Raw genomic sequence first — 17,736 nt, 5'->3', positions numbered from 1 at the left:
TCAAGAGGGGGAGCTGACCTGGATCTGCTGCTGAAGCAGGTTGATCTTGTGCTGCTGCTGGATCAGCTGCTGCTGCTGCTTGGCAATCTGAGAACACAAGACGTGGTCATTGTCACACACATACAGTGTAGGTGACCTTGATCAGGGTTTCGCTAAGGGACTCAACCTGAACTCTCACTGAATGGACATCGCTGCAGAACTTATGAATCCTATATCCTGTATGTCAGGAACTTACGCTTTAACTCCAGAAACATAGTTTTGGCCTAGGAACTCTTTGGGTAGTTTCTTTTAAAAGGGGAACCCCTTAGATTGTACCCATTACAGTGTGTTAACAGGTCTTGGGGAGTATTACTGCTTATGTGAAAAAAGAAAAAGTTGTCTCCAAGAGGGAGCTGTCAGAAGTCTGATAAATGGCCTCAAGTGATGTGACTTGGTTCAGAATCGATTAGAGATGAAGGTTACATGTGTGAAAATTAAAAAATTAAAATCTCGGGGTGTTGAGTAAGAAACAACTGAGCGGCCCCTAAATCCTGCTCCTGAATCTCAGATTGAACCCTTAAAGGCCGAATTGCATTGTGGGTAATGTTGGCGCAGGGTTTTAAAAAGAAAGAAGGATACGCATGGTTTTGCTGCATTGATTTTGTTCCTTTTCTTCTTGAATTTTATAGAAGTGCAATATAATTGCAATGATAAACCACATGAGAATGCCTTCTTATGACTTCTACATACAAAGGAGTCTGTGAGTGACAGAAAAAGCTGAATACAAACTGTTGCACAGAAGGGACCGGTTTCTGATCGGACACTCCGGGTGGTACCTGTTCCTGCTGTTGCCGAGCCAGCTCCATCTGCTGCTGCTGCTTCTCCAGCAGCAGGGCGGCCATGTTCCTCTGCTCAGAGTGGGCCCCCAGCAGCTGCTCCCTCAGACCGCTCAGCTGGTTGATCATCATCAGCAACTGGAGCTCCTTCTCAGCCAGAGCCTCTGGGGTACCTGGAGGAGGAGGGGTCAGAGGGTTAGGTTTCATACTCAACCAACTGTTGGCTTTGTTATGGTCCATATTCTTGCAATAAAAAAAACTATATATATATAAATATATAGGCAAAAATGTTTATGGGCAAAAATGTGACAAGGCTACGATGTAGTACGATAGTAGAGCATTTGGTAGTGTTTTTCGCAACCTTTACATACACCGGTTACATTTTCTAATAAATAACTTCTTTAATTATCATCATTGTATTAACGAGACATGGTGCATACGATTTTCTGGGTTGGGACGTTCCCCCCCCTTGATTTCATTCAGTAAAACAACGAGGACTATTCAGTGGCTTGCTCATTCTAACAAGAAGATGAGTGATACAGTATATGTGCTTTGTGCAAAATGTGTGGTAGGACGGGAGTGATGACACGATCGAGGTCGGTGTCACTCAGTATACATAGTTTAGCTGTATAAATAATTTGGCTCGCCAAGTCCTCCTCATTCTGCCTCTCCAGATTTTGTCCCAACAAGACGAAGGCAACAATTGTGACAGAATAATGATCCAAGCTGCGGTGTACCAAATTATCCCAGTTATCTTTTGTGCAACAAGTTTCATGTAGCAGATGAAGTTCGTTGCAAATACTGTTTTGATTGTGAACATATTTTCACAATCAAAACAGTGGTGTGTATTTAAGTGGTGTATAAGTGGAAGGTGTTGTTGGTGTTTGAAAGCTGACCTTTCAGTCGTCCTGCCTCCACTGTGCTTTTATCCAGAAGTTTCTCCTTCCAGTCAGCATTCAGCAGCTTCTCAATGGTGGGCATTACTGTTAACAGGACACAACAGGTACTCAGCAGGGCCGCACATTTTGTCAAATCAAGTCCATCTGACACTAAAACCACATTCTTGGCCTCTCTTCTGCCTTTCCCAATGGCATTGATTAAACAAGATGTTCAAGGTGCCGAAGGGCAGAGGTTGTTTGTGCCTCTGGGAGAAGTTTTAAAGTGTTTGAGTGGATCAATATTTGGACAGAGAACAATCCAAGGTCAGCGAGTGGAGAGAATTTGAGAAGAAAGAAAGTGCTGGTAAAAGACCAGAGGAGAGCTCAGGAGAGCAGCTTTTACTCCGCGTGTGGAGGTTTGAACAAAATCAGACAAAAAAAAAACAGGATACCTCCGAAAAACCCACTCAGGAGGCAAAACAACACCCTCGCTTTTCGCGAGACAAACAGTCACTTTTGCGCATCGATTTTTCAGCAGACTGCATTGTTTAATGCTGAATGGCGGCAGAATGTAGTGCACTTAAACACATAAGATATGGACTTTGGTAGCTGAGAAAATTGTATGGACGTGTCTGTGTGTGTGTGTGTGTGTGTGTGTGTGTGTGTGTGTGTGTGTGGGTGGGTGGGTGGGTGCACTGATACCAATGTTTCAAATCTAATATTAAGGTGAATGCAGAGTACTTGCTGAATTAAGTGCGGGTCAAAATGCAAGTTGGTCTCTCATGCTACCGAGTGCTTCTAAAACTTTTGAAAGTGCATCAACTGCAGTTTGCACGATAAATGTTTGCATATTAAATATTAAAACCAATATGTCAAGAGCAGGCAGCAACGTCTGGTTCGGCCGAGTGACGCCGATGCGGAAGTGTCTAAACACCTGCATTCTCTCAACTGACTCTTGTTGCAAAGAAAGTCTGTATAGAAGTCTTCTCACTTGATTAATTACCTCAGTGAATATTGTAAACATGAGTGTCAAATCTCTAGTTTCAAGTCTTCTCCAATACAGCATGATGTTCATTTAGTAAATGATGGTCCTTTTAGAGTAAAATAGACCATAAAGCAGAGTATACCTTAGGCCGGGCTTATTGTGATTGACAGGTCGCTGCTACTATCAGAGACATATACAGTGTTTCTACATCACCCTTCCGCATTCCAAATATGGTAATTTCTGTTCATTGGTTGCAAAAAACAACAACACGCCAACGGCAGTAATCCAAGATGGCGACGGCGAAACCGGCGAAGTTGATGCTCCAAAACGGCAGTCCACAAACCAATGGGTGACGTCACCAAGACTCCACTTCTTATTTACAGTCTCAGTCGTCCCCCCAAGTGGAGGAGCCCTCATTGATTCTAGTATGCATACTGTAATATACTTTAATATTCGCAATATTGAACAATGTTATCGCACTAATATAATTTCCTCATCCCTCCTTCTCAGAACAGGAGGTTGCCGCCATAATTACCCTTTAGTCATTAAATAAGAATTTCTTAGAATTATGAATCAAGGATTTTTAGTCTGAAAGAAGATTGTTTTCATTGCTGGATGCTCAAAAATACTATATGAAAAAAAGAAGCTTCTAAGATCCCTTGGGTTACGATTATTTCGTCGAAATATTCAAAGCCGGTTAACGGATAAAAACAGTTTACAGACGGCCATGCCTCTTCTAAACAGGAGCAATTTTCCAGTTGTATATTTAGCCAAAATGCGAGTGGATGATAAATACTGAGACGACTTCTTCTGCCAATCTGAGTATGATTACTCAGATCTGCCAATCTGGGTATGATTACTCAGATTGGCAGCGCTATCAACACCAGCCATGACACCGCAGAGCAGAAAGTGACTGAGTGAGTGTGTTAGGTTGAGACCAACCTTCCTTGAAGTTGGATTGTCCTTCTGGTCTGACACGCGTCCTGGCCTCCCTCAGTCCCACGGGGCTTTGCCTGTGAGGCAGCTCCTTACCCGGAGAGCCCTCCTGTCGGGGGCACAGAAAGTGAACTGGCTCAGAACAGGACGAGTACACCTTTCGGTTTGACACGTCAATCCATGACACTTCCGACATTTCCCTAAATTACCCGTCGATAACCTCTCTCTCGCCCCCTTGTCGCAATATGCTTACCGAAGGGGAGCGAGAGAGCGGCGGGGTCAGTTGGCGAGCCTCCAGCGGATGATTTGCCGACCAATCGTGCGAGGGAGACCTCTTGATCGGCTCGCCGTGGATTATGACACAGACCCCTCCGCCGGCCTCCTCCTGTTCAACTTTTACACCGACACAAGCCATGCTGACATCCCCGCCAGACAGGAGGTGCAGTGCTGGAGGGCTGGGCTCAACCATTCTGTTGAAAGGCAAACGACAGCACACAAAGCTCAGTGTCATTTTGGGTGTGGCGAGGTTTGGGCACTTGCCATGTCAAGTTTTGATTGGATATCTGATATAATTACAGCAAAGAGTGGCAAACAAAGGAAGAACACGTGCACGTTTGGACTCCACACGTACATTTTAACCGGGGAAACAAATCTCATAACACATCACTCATAACTTATCAAGATCAACAAGTTAAAACAACTTTTGGAAACGAGCTGGTTGGAATAGACTAGAAGTCTACAGCTAGTTAGCAGCTCCGTGTCACTGCAGCTGAGGGTGATGGGAATGCCATTCATTTCTCGGGTATCTGGTCAGTAAACAAAGTATGAAACAAACTTACTACAAGGAACATTTAACTGTTCATGTAAAGAATTTGATATGTATGATTCTATATGATCTCCATAAGTAAACCAGATTATTAGTAAGAAGATTGACCGTTTCAATATAGAAATACAGTAATTTTGAATGCCCATCATCTGGTCTCATTCCCCCGCGAAATCAGAGGAAACAGATTCAAGCATGTAGGTTCAACAGAAACTCAGACTCCAGCAGGGGCACCAGCAGAGACCAGACCAGACCCAGATCCGGCTTCGCCGCAGCCTTGCGACCTACAGTCGGAAACTCCGGCGGGAGGTGGAGAGCCCAGCAGTAGCGTCTCGTCCTCCGACCAGGAGCAGAGCGTTGGAGCCAACGACCACACAACGCTGCTGGAGACCCGAGCCGTATCGGGACTCCAGCAGCGTTGTGTCAGTGACTGCTGGATGGAAGGGAGGCACAGGAGAGGTAGAACCAGGAATGCGCAGGTGGCAGACTGTCAGACCCCTGCTGCAGTGAAATTAGGTTTTCGAAAGGGACTCCGGTGCTCGGAAACCCTCCTGCTTTGTGGACCACCAAAATCAACACAAAATGAAAAAAACCTCATAGCATCTTTAATATAAACACATTTGAAATAAAGGCATGGCTCCATCTGCAGATAAAAATGGGGGGGGGGGGGGGGGGCTCTGGTGTACGATGTGTCTGCTTCAGGGCAAAGAAATGTTTTAAGTCACCGCTGAAGTCAAGGTCAAAGGTCAGGTGCAGGTTGCGTTACCACCTAAAGTCAAAGCCAGGCATATTCGCCAAGTCAAGGTCTCTCAAGGTCCTTACTTAAACACACACTTAACCCACGTGCAGCTGACTGCACCCATATGGAACCTGACCGTATGTATAGTGTTGTGTTGTGGTGTGGTTGTGCGCGCGCCTGCGTGTGTTTGTGTGTGTTTGTGAGCGTGTGTGTGTGACAGTGAATAATAGTAGGCCAGAAGGGAGGCAGGCAGACATACAACGCCTTAGCGAGGAAGAAGGGGAGAGAAAGGAAGAGAGGACAGGTTGACTGAGAGAGGTTTGAACCACAGTGAACTTGAGCATATCAACACAGGCTTGTGTGTGTGTATGTGTGTGTGTGTGTGCGTTCTATTATTTCCCAGCTCTGCGGAGGGAGGAAAGAAAAACACAGCAGACAGCAGAACAAAACAAACAGAACACACAAGGGCAAAAAGTGCACATATATATTAAGAGGCAGAGAAAGAAAAAAAAGCCATTGTTGGAGCCGGGGAACAAAGGAAGCCGGGACAATGGGGGAGAGGCTGACAAAAGCCGCCGGCCGCAGGAAACAGGCCGGATAACAATGCCAGCGGAATGTGCCGACCAACTCGGGAACACAGCAAAAAAGAAAAGAAAAGCGGAGCGCCACCGTTCTGCGGAAAGCATAATAATGACCCCCCCCCCCCCCCCCCCCCCCCCCCCCCTACCCCCTCCCCCCTCCCAGCCTGCATACCGTGTTTCCGAACAAAGCCACCTGTCTGCCAGGGTCCACGGCTCCAAACCCCAGTGATGTATACGCATGTTTATTATCTGTGTTCAAAAGCTGCAAAAAAAAAAGCTACGAGTCTAAAACCAACACCTTCATCTTCGATCAACTATGCTCAGGAGCTCCGAATCTCCCTCCGACTGACTGAGTTTATGGTTGACAGCTCGACACAATTAACCTATTGTTTTTCTGCAATGGGAACTTTCTCAGGATCAACAAAAGGTTAGTACACAACTCTGTTTACAATTCCGGAGGGGTGTTCAGCACATTGCCTTTCGAGAATGCAAAGCGGTTCGTTTCCACCGACTGAAACCCGCGTTGTTTCCGTCCGTGTTTTGCTAGCTAGCTAGCGAGGCTGCGCGTATCAAAGAAAACATGGAGCCAGCATTGCTCCTTAACGCCACTAGTGGTCACCATTAAATTCTACTGAAAAGTTAACCTCTAACCTCTACTGCAACTTCAACAGCCGTTCAGTCGCATAAAGACCAACCTAAATCCAGGATAAACACATCTTGCTTAAGAGTCCTAGCATTTTAATAAAAATTGCACTACAAAATGATCTTGCTGGGTGGTGTAATGGCTAGCATTGTCACCTCACATCACGAGGGTCCCGGGTTCGATCACCGGGCGGTTCTTCTGTGTTTGCACGTTCTCCCTGTGGCAGCGTGGGTTCCCTCCGGGTTCTCTGGCTTCCTCACACAGTCCAAAGACATGCAGCTCAGGTTAATTGGAGAAAAAACTGCCCGTAGGTGTGAATGTGAGTGTGAATGGTGACCTGTCCAGGTGAACCCTGCCTTCTCCAATGTTTTAAATGGGAAATTAAACAGTTGTGGGAAACGTTGGAATTCAATGAGCAGCACAACACTCTTTTAATTGTTTTTTTATCTATAAACAGTTTCTCAATTGACCTTTTAAAGAGATTTACGACACAATGCCACAGTATGAATTGCACATACTGATTCTATCCATATCCACTCCTAGTTACTGCATGTGCTGTTGAATATAAAACATGTAGTACTAATATGAATAGAATATTGCTTCAGTTATTTTAGAAAACCTAGTAGAGCTGGGCGATGTGGCTGAACTCAATGTCACAACGTTAATGTCAGTAATTTTTGCTGGAGAGATATATCTGCCAAAACGGCAAATGTGTGCAAAACTATGCGGTTATTCATTAAATCGTCTCAAAGCTGTTCACACGTCAAAAAAAAAACATACTTTTTAATAGCACATTTCACTTGGATTTGTAAAACATTGACATGGTATTGTCATATCACAATGTTACACTACTAAAATACCTGTAAACATTAATAATTAATTATTACGCAGAAAAAAACAAAAATTAAAGTCACTGCTTGTTACTTCCCACCCAGTGCCATCTGGGTGAAGAAACCAGGTGTGAACCTATGAGGAGAGACACTTCCATTCAATGGCTTTGTGTAGTTTGACACGATACAAAAAACCGGGGGAGGAAAAGAAATAGAATGCCAGCATTCCGTCAAACACTTTTGTTACGGCTTTGCAACACACCGCACACATCAGCTGTCTGCCAAATCTCAATCTGCACCAATTGTGTGTGTGTGTTTGTACCTCAGCGCACGTGTGTGAGTCCTAATAAAATCGTCTCACATCGCTGAAGGTAACTAAAGCCTGGTAGCACATTAAATAACATTAAATTCAGCTGCAAGCGCCCCACTCATGTGTGAGTTTGGGCCCAAATCTTGTTTTCACACCCAAAAATTCCGTAAAGAACGAAATCAAATCAAAAAACGTCTGCCCTGTGATCTGAATAACACGGATACTTGACATCTGCAGTGACTATTGGAAGGACACACACACGCGCGCCGCGCAGACACATACACACACTTTCAGGTGTCGTGCTTTAGGGAGAATAGAAAGGTAGGAAGCTGTTTAGCTAACACTGTCGATATCAGCGAGGGGCTGAGTGAGTGTGTGTGTGTGTGTGTGTGTGTGTGTGTGTGTGTGTGTGTGTGTGTGTGTGTGTGTGTGTGTGTGTGCGTGTGCAGACCACCGAGTTTTGTCCCACGGCGAGTTATTCCTGGGTCTGCCCCCCCCCCATCTCAACGTTCCAAAGAGGACTAGTCTTTAGAGCTGCCACAGGTGGCTTTCACGCCTGTGTGTGTGTGTGTGTGTGTGTGTGTGTGTGTGTGTGTGTGTGTGTGTGTGTGTGTGTGTGTGTGTGTGTGTGTGTGTGTGTGTCACCCAACGCTGAGGTATGTGCTGAATCTCAGCGATCCACAGAGCCGCTGACAGCGAGGAATGCGTCAAGGTGTGCGAGTGTTTTAAAAGCACAATGTTGTTGTTTTCTTTCAAACAATGCTTTTAGCGTCTTTGGCCTGAACAATGGGGAACTCAAGGTCCTCGCCTTTTCCCTACACATCGGTCTCGTTTACTTAAACACGCACTTAGCCCACTGACTGCACCCATATGGAACCTGACCTTATGTAGAGTGTGTGTGTGTGTGTGTGTGGGGGGGGTGATTTGCATGGCATTGCTCTCTTCCTGAGGTTATACGATTGCAGTCCGTTTTTGTTTGTTTTTTAACCACCTTACGGTGCCGCTCACCACACACCGCTGACAAATCACAATAAAAACAGACCTCAGAGCAGCTGTTGGGCTCAAGAAACCAAAAACAATTAAAAGCGCAAGATTTCTGTTCCAACTTTCTGTCACGTTAAAAATACTTTTCGACTAAGCGGATACTGCGGTGGCAAGTTCAGCTCACACTGGAGATAAACCGCCCAAGCAGGTTAAAAAATGTTTATGTTTTGTAAATGATTATGGTTTGGCTGAAAAATAACTAACTTTGTTGTGTAACTTAAGTGACATACACAACTTAAAATATGTCAACCTGTTGTCATTTTATACGGGACACGAATAGCGCCCTCCTAGGTGAAAGTCCTGTTTGTTTGACCCATGCTTTTACCCTATGTGAACCCTATGATTGGAAACTAGTATTTGTTATACGTTAAAAACAAATGTATTATGGGATAGAAGAGGTGTCACTCAAAATGTAATTGAGTATAGTTTCGTTGTGTGGGAACCAGTGGCGTAAGGTGGTTCCGACAGGCCCAATACACGCTATTTTGATGGGGTCGTTACTAGTTATGAAGTGCACACACACATATATGTGTATGTGTATATATATATATATACACATATACATATATACATACACACATACAAAATATATACCCATCATTCCATGATGAAAAGAAACAATTAAATTAAATGAATAATGTTTTTATATTTTATGTAGAATAAACATATAGCTTTGTTCTAGTTGGCTACTGACTTTACATTAAAAACTGTAAAGACCATGATGGAGATCTAGTTATATAGCAAATGACACAATTTTTTATTTATTTAACTGAATTATTTTCTAACCACAGAAATAATTCTAAGGTTCCAGACTGAGCTATTTGCAGAGGACCGGTTAACACATTGTTAGAGGACCTGCTCTCTCTACGCCCCCACCCCCCGACCCCAGGGGCCACAGTGCAATCTCAATGCATCTTTGTTTATGCCTGTGTTTGATATTCATATTCTCACAGACTGGCTTGTTTCTCAGAAAGTTCTGAAAACCAAGTGAAACTGCAATAGAAAGTTCAAAAGCAGTATGTCTCATACATTAAGTGATATTAGAAGCAGCGATGTGAAGCGCCACTACGAGACAAAGCAAACATACCGACTGATCAACAATGATGTTAACAGAGAGCTGAAACAAGTGATTTAATGACCACAGATAAAGTATTTTGGCTCTTTTTTTTTTTTTTTCTACAATGAAGTACTTTCTGTTTTAAATCCAGACTTTATTTCACTTTAAATAAGATAATATAATGTATTTATTATTAGAGTATGTATTATTTCAAATTAATTGAGTTAAATTTGAAATCTGTAATAAGTTTTGTTCTTTCTTTCTTTTTATTTAAATTTGACAGTCAGTTGTTGACTACATACAGATGTTAATACAACTTCAAAACATATTGCACATAATCAACGAGTGCAAAATTTGAGCAGATCTTTTGAACGGTGTTTTGAAACCCTACACTTCCCACAGCACAATAATCACTTCACACAAAACTGTCAGTTACCCAACAAGTTGTAACGCGTGAAGAAAAAATACTAACATTCCCCCTTCGGGGGATTGGCAATCCCTTCTGTTGTTCTCCCTTTCTTTTGTTTCCTTCTTCTTTCTCTCAGCGTTTTCTCTCCCCCCCCCCCCCCCCCCCCAACAGAAGCAGCTTGTTGGGTTTACGTCGTCCATGCCGCTCTCCAACTAGTGCCTGAGGCAGAATAGCAGAGAGAGCACAATAGACAGAGACAGAGACAGAGAAAGACACAGACAGAGAGAGAGAGAGCGACAGACAGAGACAGAGAGAGAGAGACAAGAGCCCGTTGAGCGCCGCAGGGTAAAAGAGGTTTTACTTGGTGATAAACAAATAAAGGCATTCCCATTGTCAACCCTGAGACTGACAGCTGTAATTGAAGGTTCCCCACAGGAACGTATCAAAAGGCAGAAAGCCACAACGCGCCTGGCGGCCGATCAAAACAACAAGTGTGCACGCAAGTGAATTATCTCACTCATCTACTTTTTTCCTCTCCCACGGTTTTTTCGGCCTGTGTTTTCATGACGGGCCGCTGCTCCAGCAGTAAGGTTCCAACCTGCCTCGTGGTCGTGTCGAGACAAGTGCCGAGCTGATGTCTTAACAAATGTTTGGGGAAATGTTTCACGGTTAGCAGCATGTGCTTTGGGGTGATGAAGCCGATCCGACTTGACGCGCCATCGAACGCTCCCGTCTAACCCGCTGGGCCTGGCTTGGTGGGATCACGCCCAGAGAGAGCTTCCAGCAAACTCAAACAAGGACACCGAATCAAATCTGCTTCCTTTTTTTAAAAAAAGATCTGCGACGCATCCAGGGTTCACATAACCTGTAACGTCTCCTTCGGTCGACGATCAGCCAGGGATGTTGCGTTGCTCGGATGCAGCTCAACGGAGACGTTTCCAAGTTCTCAAAGAACTCATAAAAAAAATTGTGCAGTTAAAAGAAAAAAAATGATTTGGAAGAAAGATTACAATAAAAATAGGAAATGTATTTATAACAAACCGTTCTAATGTCTAAAAGCTAGATTTAAGGGAACGGATTTCCATGTAGCCGGCAGCTTTCTGTACTGACCTGATGGGAAGGAGCAGGCCCGAGCAGGTCCAGCGGCACGCCGTCGCTAGAACAAACCTGCAGACACGAGTCATGGTGACTGGCTCACCCTCGCCGGTAACGCCTGTCTTTTTACTGCTTGCCTGTTACCTCTGACCCGGCCAACCCGCCTTCCCCCTCAAGGAGGAGAAGTACAAAGAGTCTCTTCAAATCCCACTGGGCATTTGCATAATTAGCATACCATTTCAGGTGAACCGCCGCTGCAGCACGATACTGATCGAACACCAGCCCACTAACAGGTGCGATGGCTCTGTGATAACAAAGTCGGCTTTATCCTCTGTTATGATTTCCTGGACATGTGACTAAAACCGGCCCAAGCGAGGTCACGAATCGTGACAAAGCCGTGGAGTGTTAAGGGCCAGGAAATAAAAGCAACATGTAGACAACAGAGTGAGATCGAATCAGCCAATCCATTGTGAGTGCGGTTTGATATCATTTTTTAACTAAGAGGAGAGGGACCTTACCTCAACCTAGTTGTAGGCACAATACCATAATTATTAAATCACTAATGCACAAAATGGTGCTTATTAAATCTTTGAGTCCTGAAAAGAAAACAAGCTGGAAGCCCAATTAGGTCACCATAAACTGTAATTCGTGATAAATGGCGCATTGTGGTTCTTTTTGGTGGTAAAATATAAAAACGTTGTTGCCATGCACAAGTAAAAGAAGCTCCGTGTTAAGGTGCAGGAAATGTTCCGTCACACGTCTACTTCATCTCTTGTATGAAATAATTCTGGTTCAGCGATTACATTTTGCTGTGTTACTACCATTCTTTGTGACCCCAACTGCACTTTTGGAGCTCTATCTGCAGTCCGCCATATTTTTCCGACACTATAAATGCGTGTGTAGTGAGTGATGGAGAAAAAACTGCAGCAGGATATTTGAGCTGGATGCAAATAACAGTACGCCGTGTTCACTCTACAAGCAACAAAGCTACAACACGTGGCCAGCTACATTGTTGCCATTGAAGGGTTGCCCGAGCGCTCATTGTAGTAGTTATGTCTTTAAAAACAGGAAAACAGCAAGAATATGTTTTTCTTAAAATTTCATGGACAGAAAGGATAGAGAAACGGCGACCAGAAATGGTGAAATAAAGAAAAAAGTGATTGGTTTACGCTTCACGAGTCATTAGAGCGCTGAAAACAGCTCATATTTGATCTGTGGTGTGTCACACGGCAAATATTATTATCCAATAGAGAGCGGCTACACCAACCAGATCTTTCTGCCACGTTTAGCAGCAAAAAGGTTGAAAGAAATGCAAAAGAAATACTCAAAATTCACGTCATTCATGTTTAATGCATCATTTATCGGCAACAACAGTTCAAACCTAAGCAGTTGTTGTAAACAAAGAACCAGATGCGCCGACTGCATATGCGAGAACACCCAATATAGTATAAACATATATAGTAAGTGCATCTGTGTCTGGTGTCTGTGTTGGGCCTTTAGTTAGCATCGACTCCATTATTGTATTGAGAGTTGTGTGCAGTCGAGAACACAAGAAAAAACTAAAAAAAAGTGGTGCAAGTGTAAATGATTGATCCAGTGCGATCAGGAGTGCTAGATCAGAACATTTGGGTACATTTATGGAGCACAGAAACTTTAAAAACTGTAATAAATGAGCGGTTGCAAGACAAACATTTTATCGACCTTAGCAATTGCAAATTCAGAGCCGTTGATAACAACCAGAGGTGTCAATTAAGCCCAACATTAAATTCAAATATTTAAAAAACTTATTAATTGGATTTACTGCTCAAGTTGAAAAGCTTGGTCTTAAAGCCTTTTCTAGGCTGTAGTTTCCGTATGCGTTTTTATTCATTATTAATGAACTAATTAATAATATTGATTACAGGCTGTTCTACATTCACAATCCCATCTGTACATTCAGCGGTGTTCTGTGCTTCTTTTGTCGTACAGTGCCTGGCATTGTTCATGAGATGCTATTTTGAGTGATGATGTTTGTACACGGACGGTGGCTCCGAGTGGTCAAACAACGCTCGTTTTAAGGATGTGAAAGAAAGAAAAAAAGGACAAGACAATGCAACCTGTTCCCAGAACGAGATTGCGGGCTGAAGTTTCAGAGTCGCGTGTAAACGGGATCAAAACCTGATGCGTACAATATTCACTCTGCAGTTCTTCCTTGCTTTTCATTTCCTCGACCCACCTGGCTTTTGGTAAAGTTCAGCTTCTTGGTGAAATTTCAAGACCTTCCAACAGAACATGGAATATTCTTTAGGCCACGCTGACAGATGGGGTCTCAAAGAATCGTGTGTGTGTGTGTGTGTGTGTGTGTGTGTGTGTTAGTGTGTGTGTGTGACTTGAACTATGTCTTTATTGGAAAGGTTGGTAAGATGTCCACAAACAAACAAATACACACACAGAGTTGTGGAACAAAGCTTCCTTGCGTTGCCGACTGGGCCTCATTAGAGAATGAGCTCTCAGGACTGGAGACACAAAAGCCTTGCCTTCTTCTCCTTCCCCTCTCCTCTCCTCTCCTCTCCTCTCCTCTCCTCTCCTCTCCTCTCCTCTCCTCTCCTCTCCTCTCCTCTCCTCTCCTCTCCTCTCCTCTCCTCTGTTCTCCTCTGTTCTCCTCTGTTCTCTTGGCCTTTTGATGTCGAGGGTACTGAACCATATAGTGCGGAGTCCAAAGAATAAGCTCATCAAGAATACACACTTAAGTTTCCTCTTCTTCTGGGGGGGGGAGGTTGTTTCCTACCTTTTTGTATGTGTGTGTGTGTATGTGTGTGTGTGTGTGTGTGTGTGTGTGTGTGTGTGTGTGTGTGTGTATGTGTGTGTGTGGAGAAATGAACACAGAGACCTACAAGCACCCGATAAGGTGCTGTTGTTCTGCGGTCGCTGGTCAGTACATCGCACAAAGAGCAGTGTTGGGAACTGCAGCGCTGCGACTGAGTGATAGAGAGATCACAAAGACTACATTTTACTCCCTTTTCCTCTTGGAGATCAGGGGCTGCCCTACCGAGACCTGCCCACTATGCACATGCACACACACACACACACACACACACACACACACACACACGCTATGTCACACTTCCAGTTTCCCCCATACCCATAAATATCAAATCGACACCAGGAGAGGTAGAAGTTAAATAAAGAAGTGGACCAACAAGGCAAAGCTGTGAGCCGGTCCCACGTTATATTTCGTCAGCTGCCATACGGACTAAACTAAGTGCTAAATTTATAGTCAATTCAACTTCAGTTATGTTATTTTACAGCAAACTGAGAATGAATAACGTTGACTTATTATTAGTGACGCTTTAGTCTGTTATTTTAACAGTTTGTTGCACATATTACAACATTGTATATGCTATATTAAGTATTTGTTCATGATTTCCAAATGATTTGTAAACCTTGAGGAGATCGTGTAAGACATTTATAGACATTAAATAGATAGAAGGAACAGATGTGTGTCACACATTGTAAATGGATCATGACAGCCTTTTAACTTAATGCAAATTGTTTACGAGCTAGCTGCCCTCGGCTAATCATCCGGAGGAACGGGTGATATCCATCCGTTGCGCCCGGCCACTGATGGAAACCTGGGTTGCCAGGTCCCTGTGACAAATCCAGCCCAGTGGCCCATTAATCCCAGACGAATAACGGATGAAAATGCCAGAAAATGTGGCCTTGCCAAATCATAGGCGCTGTTTTTAAAGTCCAACAGCGTTGCTGTCGTCGCCACTAATCCAGGCCCCAATGTTTCGTCAGCCTGGATTAGAGGTTTTCTCCCTCAACAGTTCTTCAACCCAGTTCCTAGATCGGCCTTGTGTAATAAGATACGATAGATAGATAGATAGATGGATGAACGAAACATATGAACGTGTAGACGTAATTCACAAACTCGCAAGCCAACTTGTTGCTTTGTACATTCGCTGGCGTCGTCCGTGTGTCAGATGTGCTGATCTGGGGTCTGTTTGCCAGAATAATGGGTTATAAAATAAAAATATAATATTATTAATGCAATTTGAACCCAAAACCGGGTTTACCTAACCACGCAAAAACGGACGATACTTCGAAAGCAGCCCAGTTCCACGGTAGAGCGACGGACTTGGCGACGCTGTCGAGGACTCACAATGAACAGAGACTGCCTGTGACTCCTGATCATTTTCTTAAATTAAACTACAAAGAAATGAAAGCCGATGATTTTACATACGCTGGCGTTCGTAAGGCTGCGGCCCTTTTCACGGACACGAGACTGAATCTGGTTTTGTTTTAAATCGTCTTTCAAAGAATGATTACTGATACATTTTTGTATTCATTTATTTTGCAAGGACAATGCACACTAATCAACAGTTGGACTGTAAGTGAGCCAGAGAGGCTAATTTCCATCTGCTGTCCCCGGCCAGATGTTTTTAAGGCAGCCTAAAAATCATCAACATCACTTACTTATCATTCGCATCCCCCTCCTCGACTGATTATCTCGACTTACTCCGAGCGCATGAATGCACTTTCCTCTGTGTTGCGCTGACGGACAGAGTTGTGGTCTTTTGTTTGCTCATCTGTGTGCGCTGTGGTTGGGTTTCGACAGAACTGATGAATGCAGAGAGCGACGTTAGTGTCAGCTTTGGGTTTAAGTTTTTTTTAGATTAACCCCCACGCTAGTGAGCATGTAACTACACACCACATTGTACTAAAGTGCACACGTTCAAGAGCTGCGAAACAAGAGATACTTTTAGGTCCCACAAGCACGAGGCTACGTATGCAACATGGGATTTTTGCGGTTCACCCAGGAAATACGAGACGGCTTTAGTTTTTCTCTCAAACCACAAGATGATGGACACATTTTTGGGGCTAAATTGGAAATTAGGGCCACGGTCTTTGTGTTTTTCACAATACAAGCAACGTTTGTATGGGTTTTATGCAAGATATCACTACACGGTGGAAAGAATGAAATCTACGCTTAGTAGTCTTCCCAGTCAACAGGTGTAAGACTGGAGAGGAGGTAAGCGCACGGTTTGGAGTTCACAGCTTCTCCAGACAGCAGCTGCTGTGCTGCTTTAATGCAGTGCTTTAAAGCTCAGACTCTTTGGGATTTTCGGTTACGGTTTCAAAAACAATGCTCGAACATCAGCCATACGATTGTGATACTGTATCAGACAAACTCGCAGCAAAATATGTAACAAAGCAATGGCTTTAAGTCCTCAAAAAAAACAAAAAAAATGACAATATGAATAACGGCACACTTCTTGCACCTGTAACCAGGGTGACCACCGTGCTTCATTGCCACTGTTACTATGAACTGTGTTTGAAGTATTTTGTCCGTGGTGAAAACAGGCCATCTAAATCCTGGCAAACAAAATACCATGGGACACTCTGCAAAATGTTCCCGGAAACTAGTGCCTCAATTTAACTGCATGGTTCGACTCCAATGTTAGAATCAGGTCCTTTCCTTCATTCCATTTTCACACTCAGTTAAGGCAGGATTTTTGAGCCGATATCCATAACAACGCCACGCCAACCTGTTGTGACCTATTGTACGGTGTAATAAATGACGTAGTGTACGTGTAATAAATAACGTAGTGTACGGTGTAATAAATAACGTAGTGTACGGTGTAATAAATAACGTAGTGTACGGTGTTTAATAAATAACGTAGTGTAAGGCGTAGTGTAAGGCATAGTGGCGTAGTTAATGTAGCTTACAGGGTAGGGTGCGCCGTATTGTGTGCCGTAGTGTACCATTTAGTATGCACCAACGTGCAATAGTGTATAGTGTAGTGTATACATACAGTTTGCAAATAGAAAAAAACAACTAAAAGTGACCATTGCTGGACCATGTAGCAGAAACGGGGCATGTCAGAACAGCCGTGACGCAGGTGGCATTTCCTTCATCCAGTGCTCTTTAGACGTGAGGCACATTGTCTCGCGGCCACTTCTCCTAACGATTGGTGGCCAAACGTCTTATCAGGGGGCAGAAGCCATAAAACAAGAGGGAGGAGATACGAACGCAAGGAAGTTGGTGTGCTGCAGATTAAACAGGAACTTTGTTGAGACCCTGGAGGACAATGAATGACAACCCTCATGGTACAAACCAAACAAGAACCTGTCCGAAAGCCTTGCTCCATAGCACGACTGCTGAACCAAAGCTCAACAGGACCAGAGCTGCTTGTACATCACTTAAAATAAACTGAACTATTTTCTACTTTTATTAAGCAGCTATGTCTTCTTTCATGACATATGTTAATCATGTAAATTCAAATCCATATTGTTAAAAAAAAATTAACTACTCAGTAACATACACAGTTTAAGTCAAATTGGCTCCATGTTGACCAAATACACCACTAAAAACACAACTAATTACAATCCAGTGGTAGTAACATTTTGATCTGAACACATCTTCCACTGATTGGGTTGTCTGTGAAAATATTCTACAGTAAAAGAAAAAACAGTACACAGCGCACTGGTAGTTGATATTTGTTTCCTTTCCATTCTGGTCATTGGAATAAAGAACTAAATCCTTTTAACGCCCAGTTCTAACTTCATGCGACCGTATGTCTTCATGTTTAACATGTCTGCTCCAAT

The 17,736-nt window shown here is 43.6% G+C and overlaps 1 protein-coding gene across 8 annotated transcripts in view; it reads right to left on the bottom strand.

The window, feature by feature from the left end:
- LOC117730783 (transcription factor SOX-13-like) overlaps positions 1-17,736 on the bottom strand; it is a 38,264-nt gene that overhangs the window by 12,733 nt on the left and 7,795 nt on the right. For 7 of the 8 annotated variants that reach the window (XM_034532767.1, XM_034532769.1, XM_034532768.1 and 4 more), the window contains exons 2-6: positions 3,868-4,084; positions 3,621-3,723; positions 1,712-1,798; positions 816-988; positions 19-87 (exon numbers count right to left, since the gene is read on the bottom strand). In XM_034532767.1, coding sequence (XP_034388658.1) covers positions 19-87; positions 816-988; positions 1,712-1,798; positions 3,621-3,723; positions 3,868-4,084 — 649 coding nt within the window. Of the gene's footprint in view, positions 1-18; positions 88-815; positions 989-1,711; positions 1,799-3,620; positions 3,724-3,867; positions 4,085-11,160; positions 11,224-17,736 lie in introns of those variants that run through there. The other variant, XM_034532765.1, reaches the window with a different exon arrangement.

The sequence above is a fragment of the Cyclopterus lumpus genome, chromosome 5 (genome assembly GCF_009769545.1).
Source record: "Cyclopterus lumpus isolate fCycLum1 chromosome 5, fCycLum1.pri, whole genome shotgun sequence".
NCBI lineage: Eukaryota > Metazoa > Chordata > Actinopteri > Perciformes > Cyclopteridae > Cyclopterus > Cyclopterus lumpus.
Note: the sequence above shows the minus strand (reverse complement) of the source record. Positions and strands in the feature narration are given on the sequence as shown.